This window comes from Jaculus jaculus, chromosome 7 (genome assembly GCF_020740685.1).
Source record: "Jaculus jaculus isolate mJacJac1 chromosome 7, mJacJac1.mat.Y.cur, whole genome shotgun sequence".
Lineage (NCBI taxonomy): Eukaryota > Metazoa > Chordata > Mammalia > Rodentia > Dipodidae > Jaculus > Jaculus jaculus.
Window position 1 is genome coordinate 2,891,808 of NC_059108.1, and position 18,160 is coordinate 2,909,967.

General features: G+C 45.7%; 1 protein-coding gene and 1 pseudogene across 2 annotated transcripts; one reads left to right on the plus strand and one right to left on the minus strand.

Annotated features, from left to right (window-relative positions):
* Positions 1–861: 861 nt before the first annotated feature.
* Positions 862–1,679, plus strand: LOC105944107 (annotated as a pseudogene).
* A 2,430-nt stretch (positions 1,680–4,109) lies between these two features.
* On the minus strand, positions 4,110–17,019 carry Pdcd2l (programmed cell death 2 like). 2 transcript variants are annotated; one of them, XM_045154461.1, is made up of 7 exons: positions 16,912–17,019; positions 16,645–16,823; positions 16,485–16,545; positions 14,071–14,438; positions 11,799–11,900; positions 8,539–8,687; positions 4,110–4,284 (listed from the first exon to the last, which is right to left on the minus strand). In XM_045154461.1, the coding sequence occupies exons 1-7, from the start codon at positions 17,017–17,019 to the stop codon at positions 4,154–4,156; spliced, it is 1,098 nt and encodes a 365-aa protein (XP_045010396.1). In that variant the 3' UTR covers positions 4,110–4,153. The 2 variants fall into 2 exon arrangements, with proteins under 2 accessions (XP_045010396.1, XP_045010395.1); XM_045154460.1 differs by having other exon boundaries at positions 14,071–14,444.
* Between the last annotated feature and the right edge of the window lie 1,141 nt (positions 17,020–18,160).

Sequence of the window (18,160 nt, forward strand, 5' to 3'; positions counted from 1 at the left end):
AACGGGAGCTACCCACTTCGGCATCTCTCCTGAGGGTTCTCCCTTCTCCTTGGCCTGGGCCTTTGCTTTTGTTTATGGGCTTGCTTGGTGTATGTATATGTATAAAGTTCAAATGATTGCCTACCTTAACAAATTTCTTGGATGTTTGTTTTTACTCTACTCAGGCTGACCTGGAATTCCAGGGTGCCCTCAGTCTCACTGACATCCTCCTACCTCTGCCTCCCTGGTACTGGGATTAGAGGCATGCACCACCAGGCCCAGCTTTTATGTTTACATGTGTTTACAACAGGCTTATTTTCATGCATCTTTCTTCATCTCACATGGTCCTATACAATTGTGCCTCTACTTAACTATATTCAGTTCACACAGGTGAAAGCCAATACAAGCACATATAACCCAATTCAAGGATGTTTGTTTCATCATCAGCAGTCTGTCTTTGTACTTAAGGGAAACAGAAGCAGGAAGATGAGTCTTGGAGTCTGTCTCAGAAAAACAAAGAATTTGGGCGTGGTGGTGAACGCCTTTAATCCCAGCACTTGGAAGGCAGAGATAAAAGGATTGCCTTGAGTTCAAGGCCACCCTGAGATTACATATGAACTCCAGATCAAGTCAGCCTGAGCTAGAGGGAGGCCCTACCTCAAAAAAACAAAAAAAAAGGTGGGGGTTGCTTGGAGAGAGAAGCGGTTAAGGTGCTTGCCTACTAAGCCTAAGCCTAAGGATTCAGGTTCTATTCTCCAGGTCCCATGTAACCAAATGCATAAGGTAGCACATGCATCTGGCGCTCATTTCTCTAAATAATAAAAAAACAGACATTAAAAGAAAAAAAAAAAACAGATGGCTTCTTCCTCAGAAAAACACCAAATGGCGGATGAGGCCTGTGCAGCAGAAGGGCCTGGAAGGTGGGTCATGGGCGTGGGCATGGCCGTGGAGGCAAAGCCAAAGACAAGGATTGGATCCCTGTGACCAAGCTGAGACGCCTGGTCAAGGACATGAAGATCAAGTCCCTGAAGGAGATCTATCTGTTCTCCCTGCCCATCAAGGAGTCTGAGATTATTGACTTCTTCTTAAGCATGTCCCTTAAGGATGAAGTTTTGAAGATCATGCCAGTGCAAAAGCAGACTCGCGCTGGTCAGCAGACCAGGTTCAAGGCTTTTGTCGCCATTGGGTACTACAACAGTCATGCCGGCCTGGGTGTCAAGGGCTCTAAGGAGGTAGCCACTGCCATCCGAGGGGCCATCATCCTGGCCAAGCTCTCCATTGTGCCTGTCTGGAGAGGCTACTGGGGAAACAAGATCGGCAAGCCCCACACAGTCCCCTGTAAAGTGCCAGGCCGCTGTGGTGCTATGCTGGTGCGCCTTATCCCTGCCCCCAGGGGCACTGGCATTGTCTCTGCCCCCGAGCCCAAGAAGCTGCTGATGATGGCTGGTATTGATGACTGCTACACTTCAGCCAGGGGCTGCACTGCCACTCTGGGCAACTTTGCTAAGGCCACTTTTGACGCCATCTCTAAGACCTACAGCTACCTGACCCCTCCCCCCATCCCGACCTCTGGAAAGAGACTGTGTTCACCAAGTCTCCTTACCAGGAATTCACTGACCATCTTGTGAAAACCTACACCAAAGCCTCAGTGCAGAGGACCCAGGCTCCAGCTGTGGCTACCACATAAGGATTTTATACAGCAAAATAAAAATGGATTAAGCCTGCTAAAAAAAAAAATAACAAAAAACAGATGGGCCAGGCATGGTGGTATACACCTTTAATCCCAGCACTTGGGAGGCAGAGGTAGGAGGATCACTGTGAGTTTGAGGCCATCCTGAGACTACATAGTGAATTCTAGGACTAAAGTAAAACCCTACCTCGAAAAGCCAAAAAACAAAACAAAAAAAAGCAGGTCGTGGTGGCAAACACCTTTAATCCTAGCACTGGGGAGGCAGAGGTAGGAGGATCACTGTGAGCTCAAGACAACCACCCTGAGACTACATAGTGAATTCCAGGTAAGCCTAGACTAGAGTGAAACCTTACCTCAATAAAAGTCATAGCTAAAGGAGGCTAATGTAGGAAACTCACTGAGAGTTTTGAGGTCAGCCTGGGTTAGAGACTCTGCCTTGAAAAATAAGTTTGAAATATAACACCTACTAAAAGTATATGAAATGTTTGTTGACTTTTTTTTTGTAGTGTTAGGAATGAAACCCAGGCCTGTGCATGTTAGGCAAGCACTTTACTTCTGCACTACATTGCCAGTCCAGCCAGGCCTGTATCAACATCCGATTCATAAGGTGATATCCTTTAGGCTGGAAAGATTGCTCAGTGGTTAAAGGTGCCTGTTTGCAAAGCCTGATGGCCTGGGTTTGATTCCCCAGATCCCCCAGTGGCCAGATACAAAGTGGTGCATGTGTCTGGAGTTTGTTTGTAGTGGCAGGCCCTGGCTCACCCATACTCTCTCTCAAATAAATAATTATATTTTTATATCATTTATGTATTTAAGAAAGGCATAAAGAAAATGGGTGTGCCAGGGCCTCTAGCCATTGTAAATAACTCCAGATCCATGCACCACCTTGTGCATCTGTCTTTTGTGGGGCCTGGAGACTCTAACTTGAGTCCTTTGGCTTTGCAGGTAAGTGCCCTAACCACTAAGGTAGCTCTCCAGACCAAATAAATATTATAAAAGGAGACCCTTTGCTGTCTTATCAGTGGTGGGAACTCCTCAGCCATAAATAAACCCAGAGTGCTGTAGCCAAGTGTGATCAATCACATTGTATTTCTGTTGTTAGAATAATTAGTCTAGCAGGCCAAGGCCATATCTGTCTGGACCAGAAGCATCAAAGAGAAATGGGTGGCCACTTTCCCAGGACTACAGAGATAAAGAGAAGGAACGGTTATCTGCAGGACTATGTTCAGTCAAAGCCCTGATGGAGCCTCACAGGCCAGAACCTTCAGCTTGTGCAAACAGCCATTTTCTTTCCAGTGCCTGTAAAGCAGGATCAGGAAGTATTCTCACCAGTCCTACCCTGCCCAGGACTTCAACCTATGCTAATATGGGCCTCATACATGTCGGAACATGACTAGTGTTTGCATAGAACTGTCAAGGGCAACAGAAAGAAGAGTTGGTGACATACAACTGAATGAAGAAAGGATGGGGAGAAAATGTCCAGACCCCTTCCTGTGGTGGCACAGGAAGAAAATACTGGAATGGGTGAGGTGAAGTGGAGAGGGAAGCATGGGGTGATGCTAAGCAGCCAGTGGTTCAGGGCAGGAGCTGCCAGTGTGAGCAAGTCTAGTGGTTTGCTCTGGCAGCATACAAGGTTGGCAGGGGTTGTAATAGGGTTATGCCCAGGCAGGAGGATAGGAAGAAATTAATCTCTACTCTTGTACTGAATGCTACCAGTGTGCCTGGCTGGGGACACTGGCTTTCCATCTTTCCAACTGCTATATGGTTTTGGCAGTCTTGATTCTGAAGGATAGACCACCCCAGTCAGGAGATCCTGGCTCCAGCCCCAGCACAAACCCCCAAAGAAAAATGGGCAACAATTAAAAATGAGAGCTAAGGGCTGGAGAGATGGCTTAGCATTAAAGGCGCTTGCTTGCAAAGCCAAAGGACCCAGATTCAATGCCCCAGGACCCATGTGAACCAGATGTGTAAGATGGCACATGCATCTGGAATTCATTTGCAGGGGCTGGAGGCCCTGGTGCACCCATTTTTTCTCTCTCTCTGCCTCTGTCAAATAAATAAAATACTTTTAAAAATGAGAGAGTTCAGCCAGGTGTGGTGGCACACTTTAATCCTAGCACTTGGGAGGCAGAGGTAGGGGGATCACTGAGTTTGAGGCCACCCTGAGAGTACATAATTCCAGGTCAGCCTGGGTTAGAGTGGGACAATACCTTGAAAAATAAAACAAAACAAAGAGAGTTAAAAATCAGGCATGGTGGCCCACATCTGTAATTCCAGAACTCAGGAGGCTGAGGCAGGAAGGTTGTGAGATTATGAGTCCCATATCAGCGCGAGCTACTTACAGTGAAGCCTCATCTCAAAGGAAGGGGGGCAAAAATAAATAAATAAATAAAAATTTTTTGAAAGGCAGGGGGGAATGCTAAAATAAACACACATATGCTTAAATATTAAAATGTGCTTAATTTATATACACAAGGAAGTATTCTACTTAAGCAATAATTCATCTGGGTCTTCTTGTATAATGCAAAATTCTTCCATGGGCGTCTGATGATTTTGAGGCCAGCAACTCTTCTCACATGTATAAACTAGAATTGTTCCAAATTCCACAGAAAGACCTGAAGAATACAAACATTCTGTGTTTCAACAAAGAGCAAATGTCCCGACACTCTCACAATGACATCATTTACTTACTGGACAGAGCACAGACCCTGGAGAGAGCAGCCTGGGTTCAACTCCTGCTCTGCCACCTTGGGCAGTATTTATCACGATGGTGAGATTGTGATGAGAGGATTAAGTGAATATGTATGAAACCCAGACTGGCACATGTCAGTGCTCACTGTGAGACAGGAAAAGATCACAGTGGTACAGGAGCCAGTGCTAATTCTGGTACCCAGGAGGCTAAAGCAGGAAGATCATGAGTTTGTTGGCCAAATTGCAAGTTCCAGGCCAGCCTTGGGTATGAGGTCCTCTCAAAAAACAAGCCAGATGTGGTAGTGGTGGTGATGGTCCATGCCTATAATCCACCAGTACTTGGGAGTCAGAGCCAGAAAGCTGTTACAAACTCAAGGATCTATATAGCAAGTTCTAATCTAGCCAGGAATACAAATGGAGTCCCTGTTTCAATAGACAGAAATAAATAAATAAATAAAAACTAACACAGAAAACCAGCTCAATATCTCCACATCATCAGGAGTTGCTTAAGAGGTCATTTTATGCTCTCAGCTACACTTGAGGTTCTCCTGCAGCAAATGAACACATGTCAACAGCAGACTTCAAGCCAGGCGTGATGACACAAACTTTTTTTTTTCTTCTGTTTTTTGTTTTTCAAGGTAGGGTTTCACTCTAGCTCAGGCTGACCAGGAATTCATTATGTAGTCTGAGGATGGCCTCAAACTCATGGCAATCCTCCTACCTCTGCCTCCCAAGTGCTGGAATTAAAGGCATGTGCCACCAAGCCCAGTGATGATACACACCTTTATTTCCAGCACTTGAAAGACAGACTTCATCTAAACTAGTAGGAAAGGGCTGGAGAGATGGCTTAGCGGTTAAGTGCTTGCCTGAGAAGCCTAAGGACCCCGGTTCGAGGCTCAGTTCCCCAGGTCCCACGTTAGCCAGATGCACAAGGGGGCGCACGCGTCTGGAGTTCGTTTGCACAGGCTGTAAGCCCTGGCGTGCCCATTCTCTCTCCCTCTATCTGTCTTTCTCTCTATGTCTGTCGCTCTCAAATAAACTAGTAGGAAATGCAATCTAGACATGGCTCAGGCACCCCAATTGCCATGCCACCTACTCTACTAGGCTTCTGCAATCAAAACTGCTGGAGCAGAGATTTCAGACCCAGCTGAAGGCGGGGCTGAGCCATAACAATCACAAGGCAGAAGCATAGTAAACACAGGGCAAAACATTAAAATCAGTGGCCCCCTATAGTCAATGCCAGTAACAAGGCTTGCTGATCACTAAACTAAAAGATCATTCTCTGGGGAAAGTGAAAGACCTCTGAGGAAAAAGGTCCCAATACAAACATTTCAGGGCTCTTATTATACTGAGACTCATAATGAGTTCCAGGTCAGCCTGGACTGGAGTAAGACCCTACCTCAAAAAATAAAAAAAAAAGGGGGGGGGGCAGGTGTGGTGGCATACACCTTTAATCCCAGCACTCGGGAGGCAGAGGTAGGATGATTGCTGTTGAGTTTGATGCCACCATGAGACTTCATAGTGAATCCAGGTCTATATATATAGAGAATAGGCACGCCAGAGCCTTCAGCCATTGCAAACGAACTCCAGATGCATGTGTCCCCTTGTGCATCTGGTTTATGTGGGTTCTGGGGAATCAAACCGGGGTTTGGCTTTGCAGACAAGAACCTTAACTGCTAACCCATCTCTCCAGCCCTCTTAAAATTTTTAAAAAATATATTTTATTTATTCATGTGAGAGGGGTGCAAGCAAACACCTTTAACTGCTGAGACATTTTCCTAGCCCCAAACCTTTGTGTGTGTTTTTTTAAATTAATTAATTTATTTGAGAGACAGACAGAGAGAATGGGCACACTAGGGCCTACAAATGAACTCCAGATGCATGCACCACCTTGTGCTTCTGTCTTCCATGGGCCCTGGGGAATCAAACCTGGGTCCTTTGGCTTTGCAGGTAAGCACCTTTAACTACTAAGCCATCCTATGCCAACCTTTGTGGTTTTTTAAAATTATTTGTAGAGGGAGAGAAAAATAAGTGAATAAATGGCAGGGCCTCATGCCACTGCAAACAAACTCCAGATGCAGGTGCCACTTTGTGCTTCTGGCTTTATGTGGATACTAGGGAACTAAACCTGGGCCATCAGGCTTTGTAAGCAAATACCTGTAACTGCTGAGCCATCACATCCAGCCCCTCAGTGGTCCTTCTGTCCCTACTTCCCTCAGTCGTGTGCAGCCATGCTCAGATTCTTACATGGTGCTAGAGATCAAACACAAACTCTCATGTGGCTTAGCAATCACCCATACCTTCTAAGCCATCTCCTCATACCCTCTCACCACCCCTCTACTCCCAAAGCATGGAGAAGGCAGATGAATCACAAGATAAAGGTCATCCTTGAATCTTGGTGACATAGTGAGTTTAAAGCCAACTTTGGTCAACAAGAGATCCTGTCTCAAAAATAAATGAATGGAAAGGGGAAAGTGTGGGGGGGTAGGGAGGGTATTACCATGGGATATTTTTTATAATCATGGAAAATGTTAATAAAAATTGTGAAAAGAGGGCTGGAGAGATGACTTAGCGGTTAAGCACTTGCCTGTGAAGCCTAAGGACCCCGGTTCGAGGCTCGGTTCCCCAGGTCCCACGTTAGCCAGATGCACAAGGGGGCGCACGCGTCTGGAGTTCGTTTGCAGAGGCTGGAAGCCCTGGCGCGCCCATTCTCTCTCTCTCCCTCTATCTGTCTTTCTCTCTGTGTCTGTCACTCTCAAATAAATAAATAAAATTTTAAAAAAATTGTGAAAAGAAAAAAAATAAAAAATAAAAATGAATGGAAAACAGGCAAACTGGCTTGATGATTTCCTTTGATTGTCAAATTGACGAGACCTAGAATCATCGAGATTTTTTTTTTTCGAGGTAAGGTCTCACACTAGCAATGCTGACCTGGAATTCACTACGTAACGTAGTCTCAGGGTGGCTTCAAACTCCTATGTCTTTGAACTCTCCTACCTCCTGCCTCTGCCTCCCAAATGCTGGGATTAAAGGCGTGAGCCACCACTGTCTTTTTTTAAAAAACAGTTTCAAGTAGCCCCAAGCCTCAAATTACTGATCCTTTTGCCTCATCTACCAAGTGTTAAGATCATAAACTAGTGCATGCCAGGCAAATGTTCTACCTCTGAGCTAAATCCTTAGCTGTATCTTAGGTTTCTTTTTATTGTGTTGTTGTTGTTGTTTTGAGACAAGGTCTCATGGTGTTTTTCAGGCGAGGCTCAAGCAATCCTCCTGTCTCAACCTCCCAAACAGATAGGACTATAAGCACATACCTAGCACCAAGCTAAGCAGATTCTTTAAAATGACAATTTTTTTAATATATACAATTGGTGTGGTGTCAAATATCTGTAATCCTAGTACTTAGAAGGTGGAGGAAGGAGGATCAGAAGTTCAAGGTCATCTTCCACTACACAGAACTGGATACATGAGATCCTTTAAAAGAAATTGGCTATGTAATAATGTGATAAAAATAGTCCAGATAGACAGTTGTTGGATCCTCACATCTAAGCCTGCCTGTTTCCAAAAGTTCTGACTCAGAAAATCCAACTCTTCCTTTTCTTTTTTTTTCCTTTGGATACCAGGCAAAATCCTCAGCATATCTGCCCTGACCCTAAGACTTTTCTACCTTTTTCTCAATAAATCTCCCTTGCCTTATCAATGAATAATAGAAAACAGCTTGCTCAGTCTTAGGTCAGCCAGGAGGGCTGTTATTAGTGTTTATGTTTAACAATTAAGCAAAAACATGATCTTTCATTTTTCAAATTAGGGAGGTGGGAAGATGGCTCAGTGGCTAAAGGCTCTTTGCTTGCAAAACCTGCAGACCCAGATTCAATTTCCAAGCCACTCGCTTAAAGCCAGACACAAAAAGTGGTGCATGTGTCTGGTGTTCATTTGCAATGGCAAGAGGCCCTGACTCCAGTCACTCTCACCCCCAACATACACAATTTAAAGTAAACAGCATGGTGACATTCACCTTTAATCCCAGCACTCTGGAGTCAGAGATAGGATTACTGAGAGTTTAGCCTGAGACCAGAGTGAATTGCAGGTCAGCCTGGGTTACAGTGAGACTCTACCTTGAAAAAACCAAACCAAACACAATGTTAGAAATCCACAATTTCAAGCCAGTAAGGATTTCTTACCTAAATCAGCCCTGTTGAGTATGCTGACCAGGGCCGGCATGAGCTGAAATTCAAACGTTCTTTGGCCTCCACAGGAGCTACAGGTTGGGACCTCAGAGGCTTCTGATGTGGGACAGGTCAAAAAAAGAGGCTCTCCATTCCAGGAATACCTAGGAAATGATGAGCCATGAATCAGAGCCACATCCACACAAATACACCCCAACATCTAAGGCCATACTTCCAAACTTTCCTGTCTAAGGTAATTCCCCAAAGCCAGAGCACTATTCCCAAACAGATAGGAAGTCTCCGCCGTGCTTGATTCAGTGATGATAAAGGCTCTAAAGATGAGCTCCAGGTTACCGGGTTCCTCATGGTTTGTCTTTCCACCAAGTTTCCTTTCTCTGCTTTCCAACCATGCTCATCTCTTTATTTGGCATTCTGAGTCTAGCCTTTTGGACATTCTACTTGGTAGGTGAAGGAAGGAGGATCAGAGTTCAAGGCTACCCTCAACTACACAAATATTAAAAAAAAAATTATTATTTTATTTGCAAGCAGAGAGAGAGAGAGAGAGAGAGAGAGAGAGGGAGAGAGAGAGAAAGAGAGACGGGGAGAGAGGGAGGGAGGGTGGGAGGGAGGGGACATACCAGGGCCTCCACCCACTGCAAATAAACTTCAGATGCATATACCACTTTGTGCATCTGGCTTCACATGGATACCAGGAAAATGAACCCAGTCATTAGGCTTTGCAGGCAAGCACCTGAACTACTAAGCCATCTCCCAGGCCTTATGTATGTATTTTTAAAAATTGTTTATTTGAAGCCAGGCATGGTGGCACACGCCTTTAATCCCAGCACTCAGGAGGCAGAGGCAGGAGAATCACCGTGAGTTCAAGGCCACCCTAAGACTCCATAGTGAATTCCAGGTCAGCCTGGGCCAGAGTGAGACCCTACCTCAAAACAAACAAACAAAAAAAAAATTTTTTTTTTTGTTTATTTGAGAAGCATAGAGAAAGATGCAAACAGAAAGAGTGAGCCGGGCAGAGGTAAGAGGATCATGGTGAGTTCGAGGCCACCATGAGACTACATAGAGAATTTCAGGTCAGCCTGAAATAAAGTGAGACCCTACAAAAAAAAAAAAAAAAAAAAAAAAAAAAAAAAAAAAACCACCAGAAAGACAGAGGATGGGCATGCCAGGGTCTCCTGTCACTGCAAAGAAACTCCAGGTATATGTATCACTTTGTGCATCTGTGGTAGTTGGGAATCAAACCCAGGTCATCAGGCTTTGGAAGCAAGTGCTTTTTTTTTTTGTTTTTGTTTTTTCAAGGTAGGATCTCACTCTAGCCCAGGCTGACCTGGAATTCACTATATAGTCTCAGGGTGGCCTCGAACTCTCAGCGATCCACCTACCTCTGTCTCCCAAGTGATGGGATTAAAAAAACCAAAATCAAAACAAAAAAAAGTGTTTGTAAATGCTGAGCCTTCTCTCTAGGTCCTATGCAGGTTGTTTTTAATTTTAAACAATTTATTATTTATTTATTTGAGAGAGAGAAAGAAACAGACAGACAGAATGGGTGCAGGACCTCCAACCTTTGCAAACAAACTCCAGATACATGTGCCATCTTGCGCATCTGTTTTACATGGGTCCTAGGGAATTAAACCTAGGTCATTTGGCTTTGCAGGCAAAGAGTGGTTGTTCACTATGTCATTCAGGCTGATCTCAAGCATGTGAGGTCAAGTGATCTTATGTCAGCCTCCAAAAGCAGGGAGTACAGGCTTGTATTCCAGAGTCTGGATAAAATTTTTGTTTGTTTGTTTTTTGTTTTGTCAGATAGGGTCTTATTCTAGCCAAGGCTGACCTGGAATTCACTATGTAGTCTCAGGGCGATCCTCCTACCTCTACCTCTGCTGGGATTCAAATCATGCATCACCACGCCTAATTTAACTGCATATATATATATATATATATATATATATATATTTTAAATTTTTATTTATTTATTTGAGAGCAATAGACACAGAGAGAAAGACAGAGAGAGGGAGAGAGAGAGAATGGGCGCGCCAGGGCTTCCAGCCTCTGCAAACGAACTCCAGACACGTGTGCCCCCTTGTGCATCTGGCTAACGTGGGACCTGGGGAACCGAGCCTCAAACGGGGGTCCTTAGGCTTCACAGGCAAGCGCTTAACCGCTAGGCCATCTCTCCAGCCCTAACTGCTTATATATTTGCATCTTGACTTTTATCAATGATTTTATTGTCTTGAGATAGGGTCTCACTGAGCCCAGGTTGGTCCCAAATTTACTATGAGCTGAGGCATCCCTAAATTCCCATCCTCCAGTCTTGACCTCCCAAATACTAGGATTAAAGAATGTATTACCACTTTGTGATGGTTTTAAGTGTGTGGGGGGGACTGCAGAGATGGCTCAGCAGTTAAGGTGCTTGTCTGCAAAGCCAAAGGTCCCAGGTTCAATACCTCAGGACCCACATAAACCAGGTGTACAAGATAGCACATGTGTCTTGAATTTGCAGTGGCTAGAGGTCCTGGTGCACACCTATTCTCTATCTGCCTTTTTCTCTCTCAAATAAACAAATGAATTAAATAAAATAAAAAACAAAACAAACAACAAAAACAAAGCAGGGCTCAGCCAGGCATGGTGGCACATGCCTTTAATCTCAGCACTCAAGAGGCAGAGGTAGGAGGATCACCAGGAGTTTGATGCCAGCCTGGGGCCACAGAGTGAGTTCCAGGTCAGCCTGGACTAGAGTGAGACCCTAATTTGAAAAAAAAAAACCAAAACAAAACCAGGCCTGGTAGCACACACCTTTAATCCCAGCATTCGGGAGGCAGAGGTAGGAGGATCACCAGGAGTTTGAGTTCCAGGTCAGCCTAGGCTAGAGTTTTGGAAAAAAAAAAAAAAATCTTAGTAAAGGTTCTGTCTTCAGTTGAGAAATAATGGAAGTCATTATATGTACCAGTTTTTCCCAACTAACAAAGTAAAATCTCACTGTAGCCTAGGCTAAGCTGGAATTCACTCTGTAGTCTCTGGCTGGCCTTGAACTCACAGGAATCCTCCTACCTCAGCCTCCTGAGTGCTGGGATTAAAAGACATGTGTCACCATGGCTGGTGGAGGCTTCTTTTTCTGTTTTTCTTTTTCTCTTCTTCTTTTTGAGACAGCATCTCCTTATGTGGCCACCCTGCTTTAGCCTGCAGCTAGCCGAGACTGAAGGTACGTGCTAGCGCGCATGACTTCTACAGTAACGTCTCCATAAAAGGTCTGTCTTCACCTTAAAATCTGCTCCTGACAAGCAGCAATTCTCTTCATGAATTTGTAAAATGTTTGATCTCCACTTTTAATTTTGGTCTTCTCATATTTTTCATCACCATCACTAGAAAAACAACAAGAGAAACAGAACCCATTTTTAACTCTGAATATCTATAGAATTACAGTATTTAAAAGAGGAAACGGAAAGCTGGGTGTAGTGGTGCATGCCTTTAATCCCAGCACTCAGGAGGCAGAGGCAGGAGGATTGCTGAGAAAATATAGTGAATTCTAGGTCAGCCTAAGCTGGAGTGAGACCCTACCTTGGAAAACCAAAAAAAAAAAAAAAAAGGAAGCAGTTGAGGCCACCCTCAGACTAAATAGTGAATTTGAGGGCTAGAGAAAATGGCTTAGCAGTTAAGGCATTTGCTTGCAAAGCCAATGGGCCTTGGTGCGATTCCCCAGGACCCATATAAGCCAGATGTACAACAAGGTACATGCATATGGACTTGTTTTTAGTGGCTGGAGGCCCTGGCACACACACACGTGCACTCTCTCTCTACCTCTTTCCCTCAAATAAATAAAATATATTTTTAAAAAATAAATAGTGAATTCCAGGTCAGCCAGGATGATGGTGCATGTCTTTAATCCCAGCACTCGGGAGGCAGAGGTAGGAGGATGCCATGAGTTCAAGGCCACCCTGAGAGTACACAGTGAATTCCAGGTCAGTCTGAGCTAGAATGAGACTCTACCTCAAAAATTTAAAAAAAATGGGGGGGGGGTCCTGAGGTGATGGCTCTGTAGCCAATGGTACTTGCTTACAAAGCCTGCTGGCCTGGGTTCAAGTCCCTAGCACCCACCTAAAGCTCGACAAAAATAGCCCAACTGTCTAGAATTCATTTGCAGTACTAAGGGACCCTGGTATGCCCATAACTCTTTCCCTTCACCCCTCCACACAAATAAATAAAAATATTTTAAAGGAAATAGGATTCTTTTCTTTTCTTCTCTGAACACATTCCCATTTAGTTTTTTTTGAGGTAAGGAGTATGCTTTGTAGCCCAACCTGGCCCCAAGCTCATGATCTTCCTCCCTCAGTCTCCACAGTGCTGGGAATATACACTACTATGCCCAGCCCCAGTATAGATTATTTTGACATAGTACTTCAAGTACCAACATGTTTCCAGGTCTTCTCCTTTAACACTATTCTGAAGTCTAAAGCCTAGAAGTTAAACAGCTGACAGAGAGTCAGGTCTCAAAAGATCTTGTCTAAATTCTATTACCATAATAGCAAAAGTGATCATCCTTGCTTCTTTGGTGGTTTAGTTTATAAAACCTTTACAGATCTACTTCTCATCTGACCACCCAAATTATCTGATAAAACATACAACAGAAATATTATCCCCCCATCTTAACGGGAATGGAGAATTGGCATGTTCTCTGAGGTCTTGGGCCAGTTGTGGAATCACAGGAGTCAATAAACAAGTAGCTTTTTTTCTAACTCACCTGTCTCTGCTATAAAGACATTTAAGAGCCAGGTGTGGTGGTGCATGCCTTTAGGCCCAGCACTCAGGAGGCAGAGGTAGTAGGATCACCATGAGTTCAAGGCCACCCTGAGATGACATACTGAATTCCAGGTCAGCCTGAGCTAGAGTGAGACCCTACCTTGAAAAAAGACAATCAAGAACAGGAGTGGTGGTATATGTCTGTTATTCTCGCACTTGAGAGGTAGAGGCAAGAAGATTAGGAGTTCAAGGTAATCCTTAGCTATATAGCAAGTTTGAGCTAGCCTGGGCTACATGAGACCCTGCAAAACTAAACAAAACAGAGCAGAAAAGAAAGTTAGGGAGAGCTGGCTTAGCGTTTAAGGTACTTGTCTGCAAAGACAAAGGACCCAGGTTTGATTCCCCAGGACCCAAGTAAACCAGATGCACAATATGGTGCATGTATCTTGGTTCATTTTTTTTTTTTTTTTTTTTTTAGGTAGGGTCTCACTCTAGCCCAGGCTGACCTGGAATTCACTATGTAGTCTCAGGGTGGCCATGAACTCATGGTGATGGTGATCCTCCTACCTCTGCCTCCCAGGTGTTGGTTCATTTTCTTAAGAGCACTTAGAGCCAGCTGTGTGTTTGCAAATTAACTCTAGGTGGCTAACAAGGAGATCCCTGGTCTGTGTCTCTTTTTGTTACCCAACAGGAGCAAAGCAGAAAGGTCCCCCTAGGTACAGGGGCAAAACCAAAGGGTACCTCCTTATCATAGGTTTCTGACCATAAAACCCAGTCTCAATACCACATTCTCACCTCTGGGAAAGCAACTGCTCCATATCAATTCCTTCCCTTTGCTGGTAGTCCCTCAGAAGGCTGTGGGCATGATCGAGGCCTACAACATCTCTGTAATCATCCTCGTCTACAACACAGATGTAGTAGGGCTGGAACTGTAGATCCACGGTGGGGAAGGTCAGCCCTTCCCCTGGGGGTGCAGCTTGTGCGGCCCCCAGGGCCGTATCCTGTAAGTGGAGCTTCTGAAGTTTTGCAGTCCAGTCTGTATCTCTGGCACTTTTAGAATCCTTTCCCAGGTCCCAGGTAAGTGGTGGTGGAGAGGTCTCCTCACTGTCACTTCCCCATTCATCTGCACCGTCACACCAGTTCTCAGCTACAAGGCCATTTTCCTGTTTCTAGAAAAATAGCCAATGAGTAAGGGCCAATCACACCGAGGTGATTTCATCTACACCTCCAGCATCAGCCACACATCTCTGTCACCTTGCCCAGGAAGCCATCATACCATGCTCTTCCCCTCTGGCATAATGCACTCAAAAGCATGTGTGAAGTGACTTAAATATGTTTGTTTGGGGGCCAATATGGCAGATTTAGCTAGAAAATCTTCCTGTTGTGCTTCCTGTATGGTAGAGACTAAGGAAAGAATTCCACTTCCCAGACTCCTTTACAGCTAGCTAGGGCTTTAGATATGATCATGCCCACCAGAGAAAGACAAACAAGCAAAGTGAAATGAAAAGAAATGCCTTTCAGCAGGCTGGGCATGGTGGCTCACATTTGTATGCCAACACTCAGGAAGCTGAGGTAGAGGAGTGCCATGAATTTAAGGTCAGCCTTGGCTACATAGTAAAGACTGCTTCATACAAACCAGAGAGGGAGAGAGTGAGCAGTAGCTCAGCGGTTAAAGGCGCTTGCTTACAAAGCCTGCTGGCAGGGGTTCAATTCCCCAGTACCCACGTAAAGCTAGATGCACAGAGTGGTGCATGCATCTGGAGTTTTTTTGTAGTGGTAAGAGAACAAATATGAATATACCAGGAAGTCAAAGTGAGCTGTTCTGTAAGTAGATGCAAAGCAAAGCTAGACCACTAACAGCTCTGTGGCAAGTATGGCATCCATTCATCAGACCACATCTAAGCTTCCTGACTGTAGAAGTAGCCTGACAGCTGCAGAAAGGGCTTAGTGGTTATGCACTTGCCTGCAAAGCAAAAGGACACAGGTTCAGTTCCCCAATATCCATGTACATTCACTTGCACAAGGTGGAACATATGTCTGGAATTCGTTTGCAATGGTTAGAGGCTTGGTTCACCCACTCTTCCTCTATCTGCCTCTTTCTTTCTCTCTCTCTCTCTCTCAAATAAAGAAACTGCATGTAGTTTAATGGGAGAGACATCACCAATGAAGATACCCAACAGTGGACATGACAAACCTTTTATTTGGCCACCCAGGCCAAATAAGCCAATGGGTACAATAGTGGTACGTCTGTTATGGGGGAAACCAACCACCCTCTAATTGGACTGGAGGCCCGCTCCATGGGAGGGAATACATCCCTGATACTGAAAACCTACAACAGGGCTAGTCATGAACCCTAGGGGTGTAACGTTTGCTGCTGTCTGGCTAAATGTATATACTATGCTCACCAAACTGCCCAGTAAGCACTGCTTTTAATTAATGTTCATACTCATATATTATTAATGCTACTCTCACTTTTGGTTACAGAACCTTCTCTTTTCAGATGGCAGTGACCTTGGCATGACTCACAAGGCATCATGGTGCTGAGAAGTGATAGACGAGAACTCAGCACTAAAGTATCTCTATCACACCTTCCATGGCTCAGGGTCCATTGCAGAAGAGGTGGCGGAAAGAATGTAAGAGCCAAAGTAAGGGTAGGACTCCTTACAACGTGCTCTTCCAGACACAAAATGGCCTGGATATCCGTGACCTTACAGTGAGTTTGGACTTCCTTTGCAGTAGTTGGAGGCCCTGGCGGGCCCATTCTCTCTCTTCTTCTCTCCCTCTGCCTCTTTCTCTCTCTCAAATATATAACTAAATAAAATAAGGCTGGAGAGACAGCAAGGCAGTTGCCTGCAAAGCCAAAGGACTCAGAATTGACTCCCCAGGACCCACATAAGCCAGATGCACACGGGGGTGCACGCATCTGGAGTTCCTTTGCCATGGCTAGAGGCCCTGGCGCATCCATATGCTCTCTCTCTCTCCCTCTCTCTCTTTCTCTCTCTCTATCGGCCTATTTCTGTCTCTCTCTCTCAAATAAATAAATAAAAATATTTTTTAAATAAAAAATGCCCTTAAAAAAATAAAAAAACTGCTTCAAGAAAAAGAAACAGGGACAATACAGGAAAAAGGAGGGAAGGAAAAAAAAAGAGTTTGTCGAAACGATATTCTGGAGAAGCTGTTCAACTTGGAGCCGATCACAATCGCTTTACCTGAGCACGGCGGGCCTCTCTCTCGGGCACCTGCAGGCACTGGGAACGGAACACCTTCCAGCTTCAAGGAGAAGACCGCCGGTGAGGCTCCACCCGGTCGGCCCCGCGCCGCCCCGCGCCGCCCCGCGCCGCCCCGCCCCAGGGCGTCCGTCAGTCCTACCTGCGCGGCCCGGCCCCGCCGCCGCCGCCGCCGCACCCGGGACGGGCGCACGCGAACACGTGCAGCAGCCGGTGGAACGGGGAGCCTTCCAGCGGGCAGTACACCTGCACGATCAGCGCGAGCGGCCGCCGGCACGTTCCGCACGCCGGCCTCGGCGCCGCCACGGCGGGCAGGGCGTCCTGAGGAGCAGGGAGGCGCTCAGACCCCGACTCGGACCCCGCAGCTCGCCCGCCCCCCGCCGGCCCCCGGCCCCGGGGCCGCCCTCACCGGGACGCCGCCCAGCCTGCTAGCCGTCCACGCGCCGGGCCCCGTGAGGCTGGCCACCACCGCGGCGTCCCGGAGCCCGAGCAGCACCGGCTTCCGGACGGCCGCCATGACAACCGGGCGACCGCGGGACAAGCTACGGCGGCCCGGAGGTGCGCTGTCTGCGCACGCGTGCTGCCTGAACCCCCGCTGGCGGCCCCGCCCCTTCGAGCAAACGAACTGCTGATTGGCTGGGGATTCCGGTGTCCTGCTGTAAGAAGTACAAACCTGCGCGGAAATCGAAGTGATCGCCTTGTGGAAACCTTTACCTGAAAGTTAAAAAAGTAAGGGCGGGGGGCTGGAGAGATGGCTTAGCGGTTAAGCGCTTGCCTGTGAAGCCTAAGGACCCCGGTTCGAGGCTCGGTTCCCCAGGTCCCACGTTAGCCAGATGCACAAGGGGGCGCACGCGTCTGGAGTTCGTTTGCAGAGGCGCGCCCATTCTCTCTCTCTCTCCCTCTATCTGTCTGTCTCTCTCAAATAAAAATAAAGAAAGTAAGAAAGAAAGAAAGAAAGAAAATAAATAAAGGTGTGAAGAAAAAGGAAAACATTTCTTCAAAAAAAAAAAAGTAAGGGCGGGGCGTGCCCTTAATTCCAGCACTCATTAGCAGACGTGACTGCCTGGGCTAAAGTGAAACCCTACCTTGAAAAACAAAAAGCAAACAATATATAGCGGCTACATGACTATATACATTTGTGAAAACCTGAAACTGTATACCAGAGACATAATTTTACTATGTATAAGTGATACTTCAATAAACCTGACATTTATAACGTGTAAATTACAGCTAAGTGTGCTGGCTCATGCTTGTATCAATCCCAGCACTCTGCAGACTGACCTCCAAGGACCACAAACCAGCTCGCAATAAAGTGAGACTCTCAAAACTAAAATCAGGGCTGGAGAGATGGCTTAGCGGATAAGGTGCTGGCCTACAAAGTCAAAGGACCCAGGTTCAATTCCCCAGAACCCATGTAAGCCAGATGCACAAGATGGCACATGCATCTGGAGTTCATTTGCAGTGGCTGGAGGCCCTGGTACTCCTCTTCTCTCTCACTCTGTATGCTTCTCTCTCTTTCTCAAATAAATTAAATATCTAAAAAAATGAATAAAAACTAAATAAAAACAGACAAGCAAAATAAAATTATAAAAATAAAATAAAAGTATACCACTTCAGGATTCATACAATGATACAAAGTGTGTTTTTAAAGGCCTGCG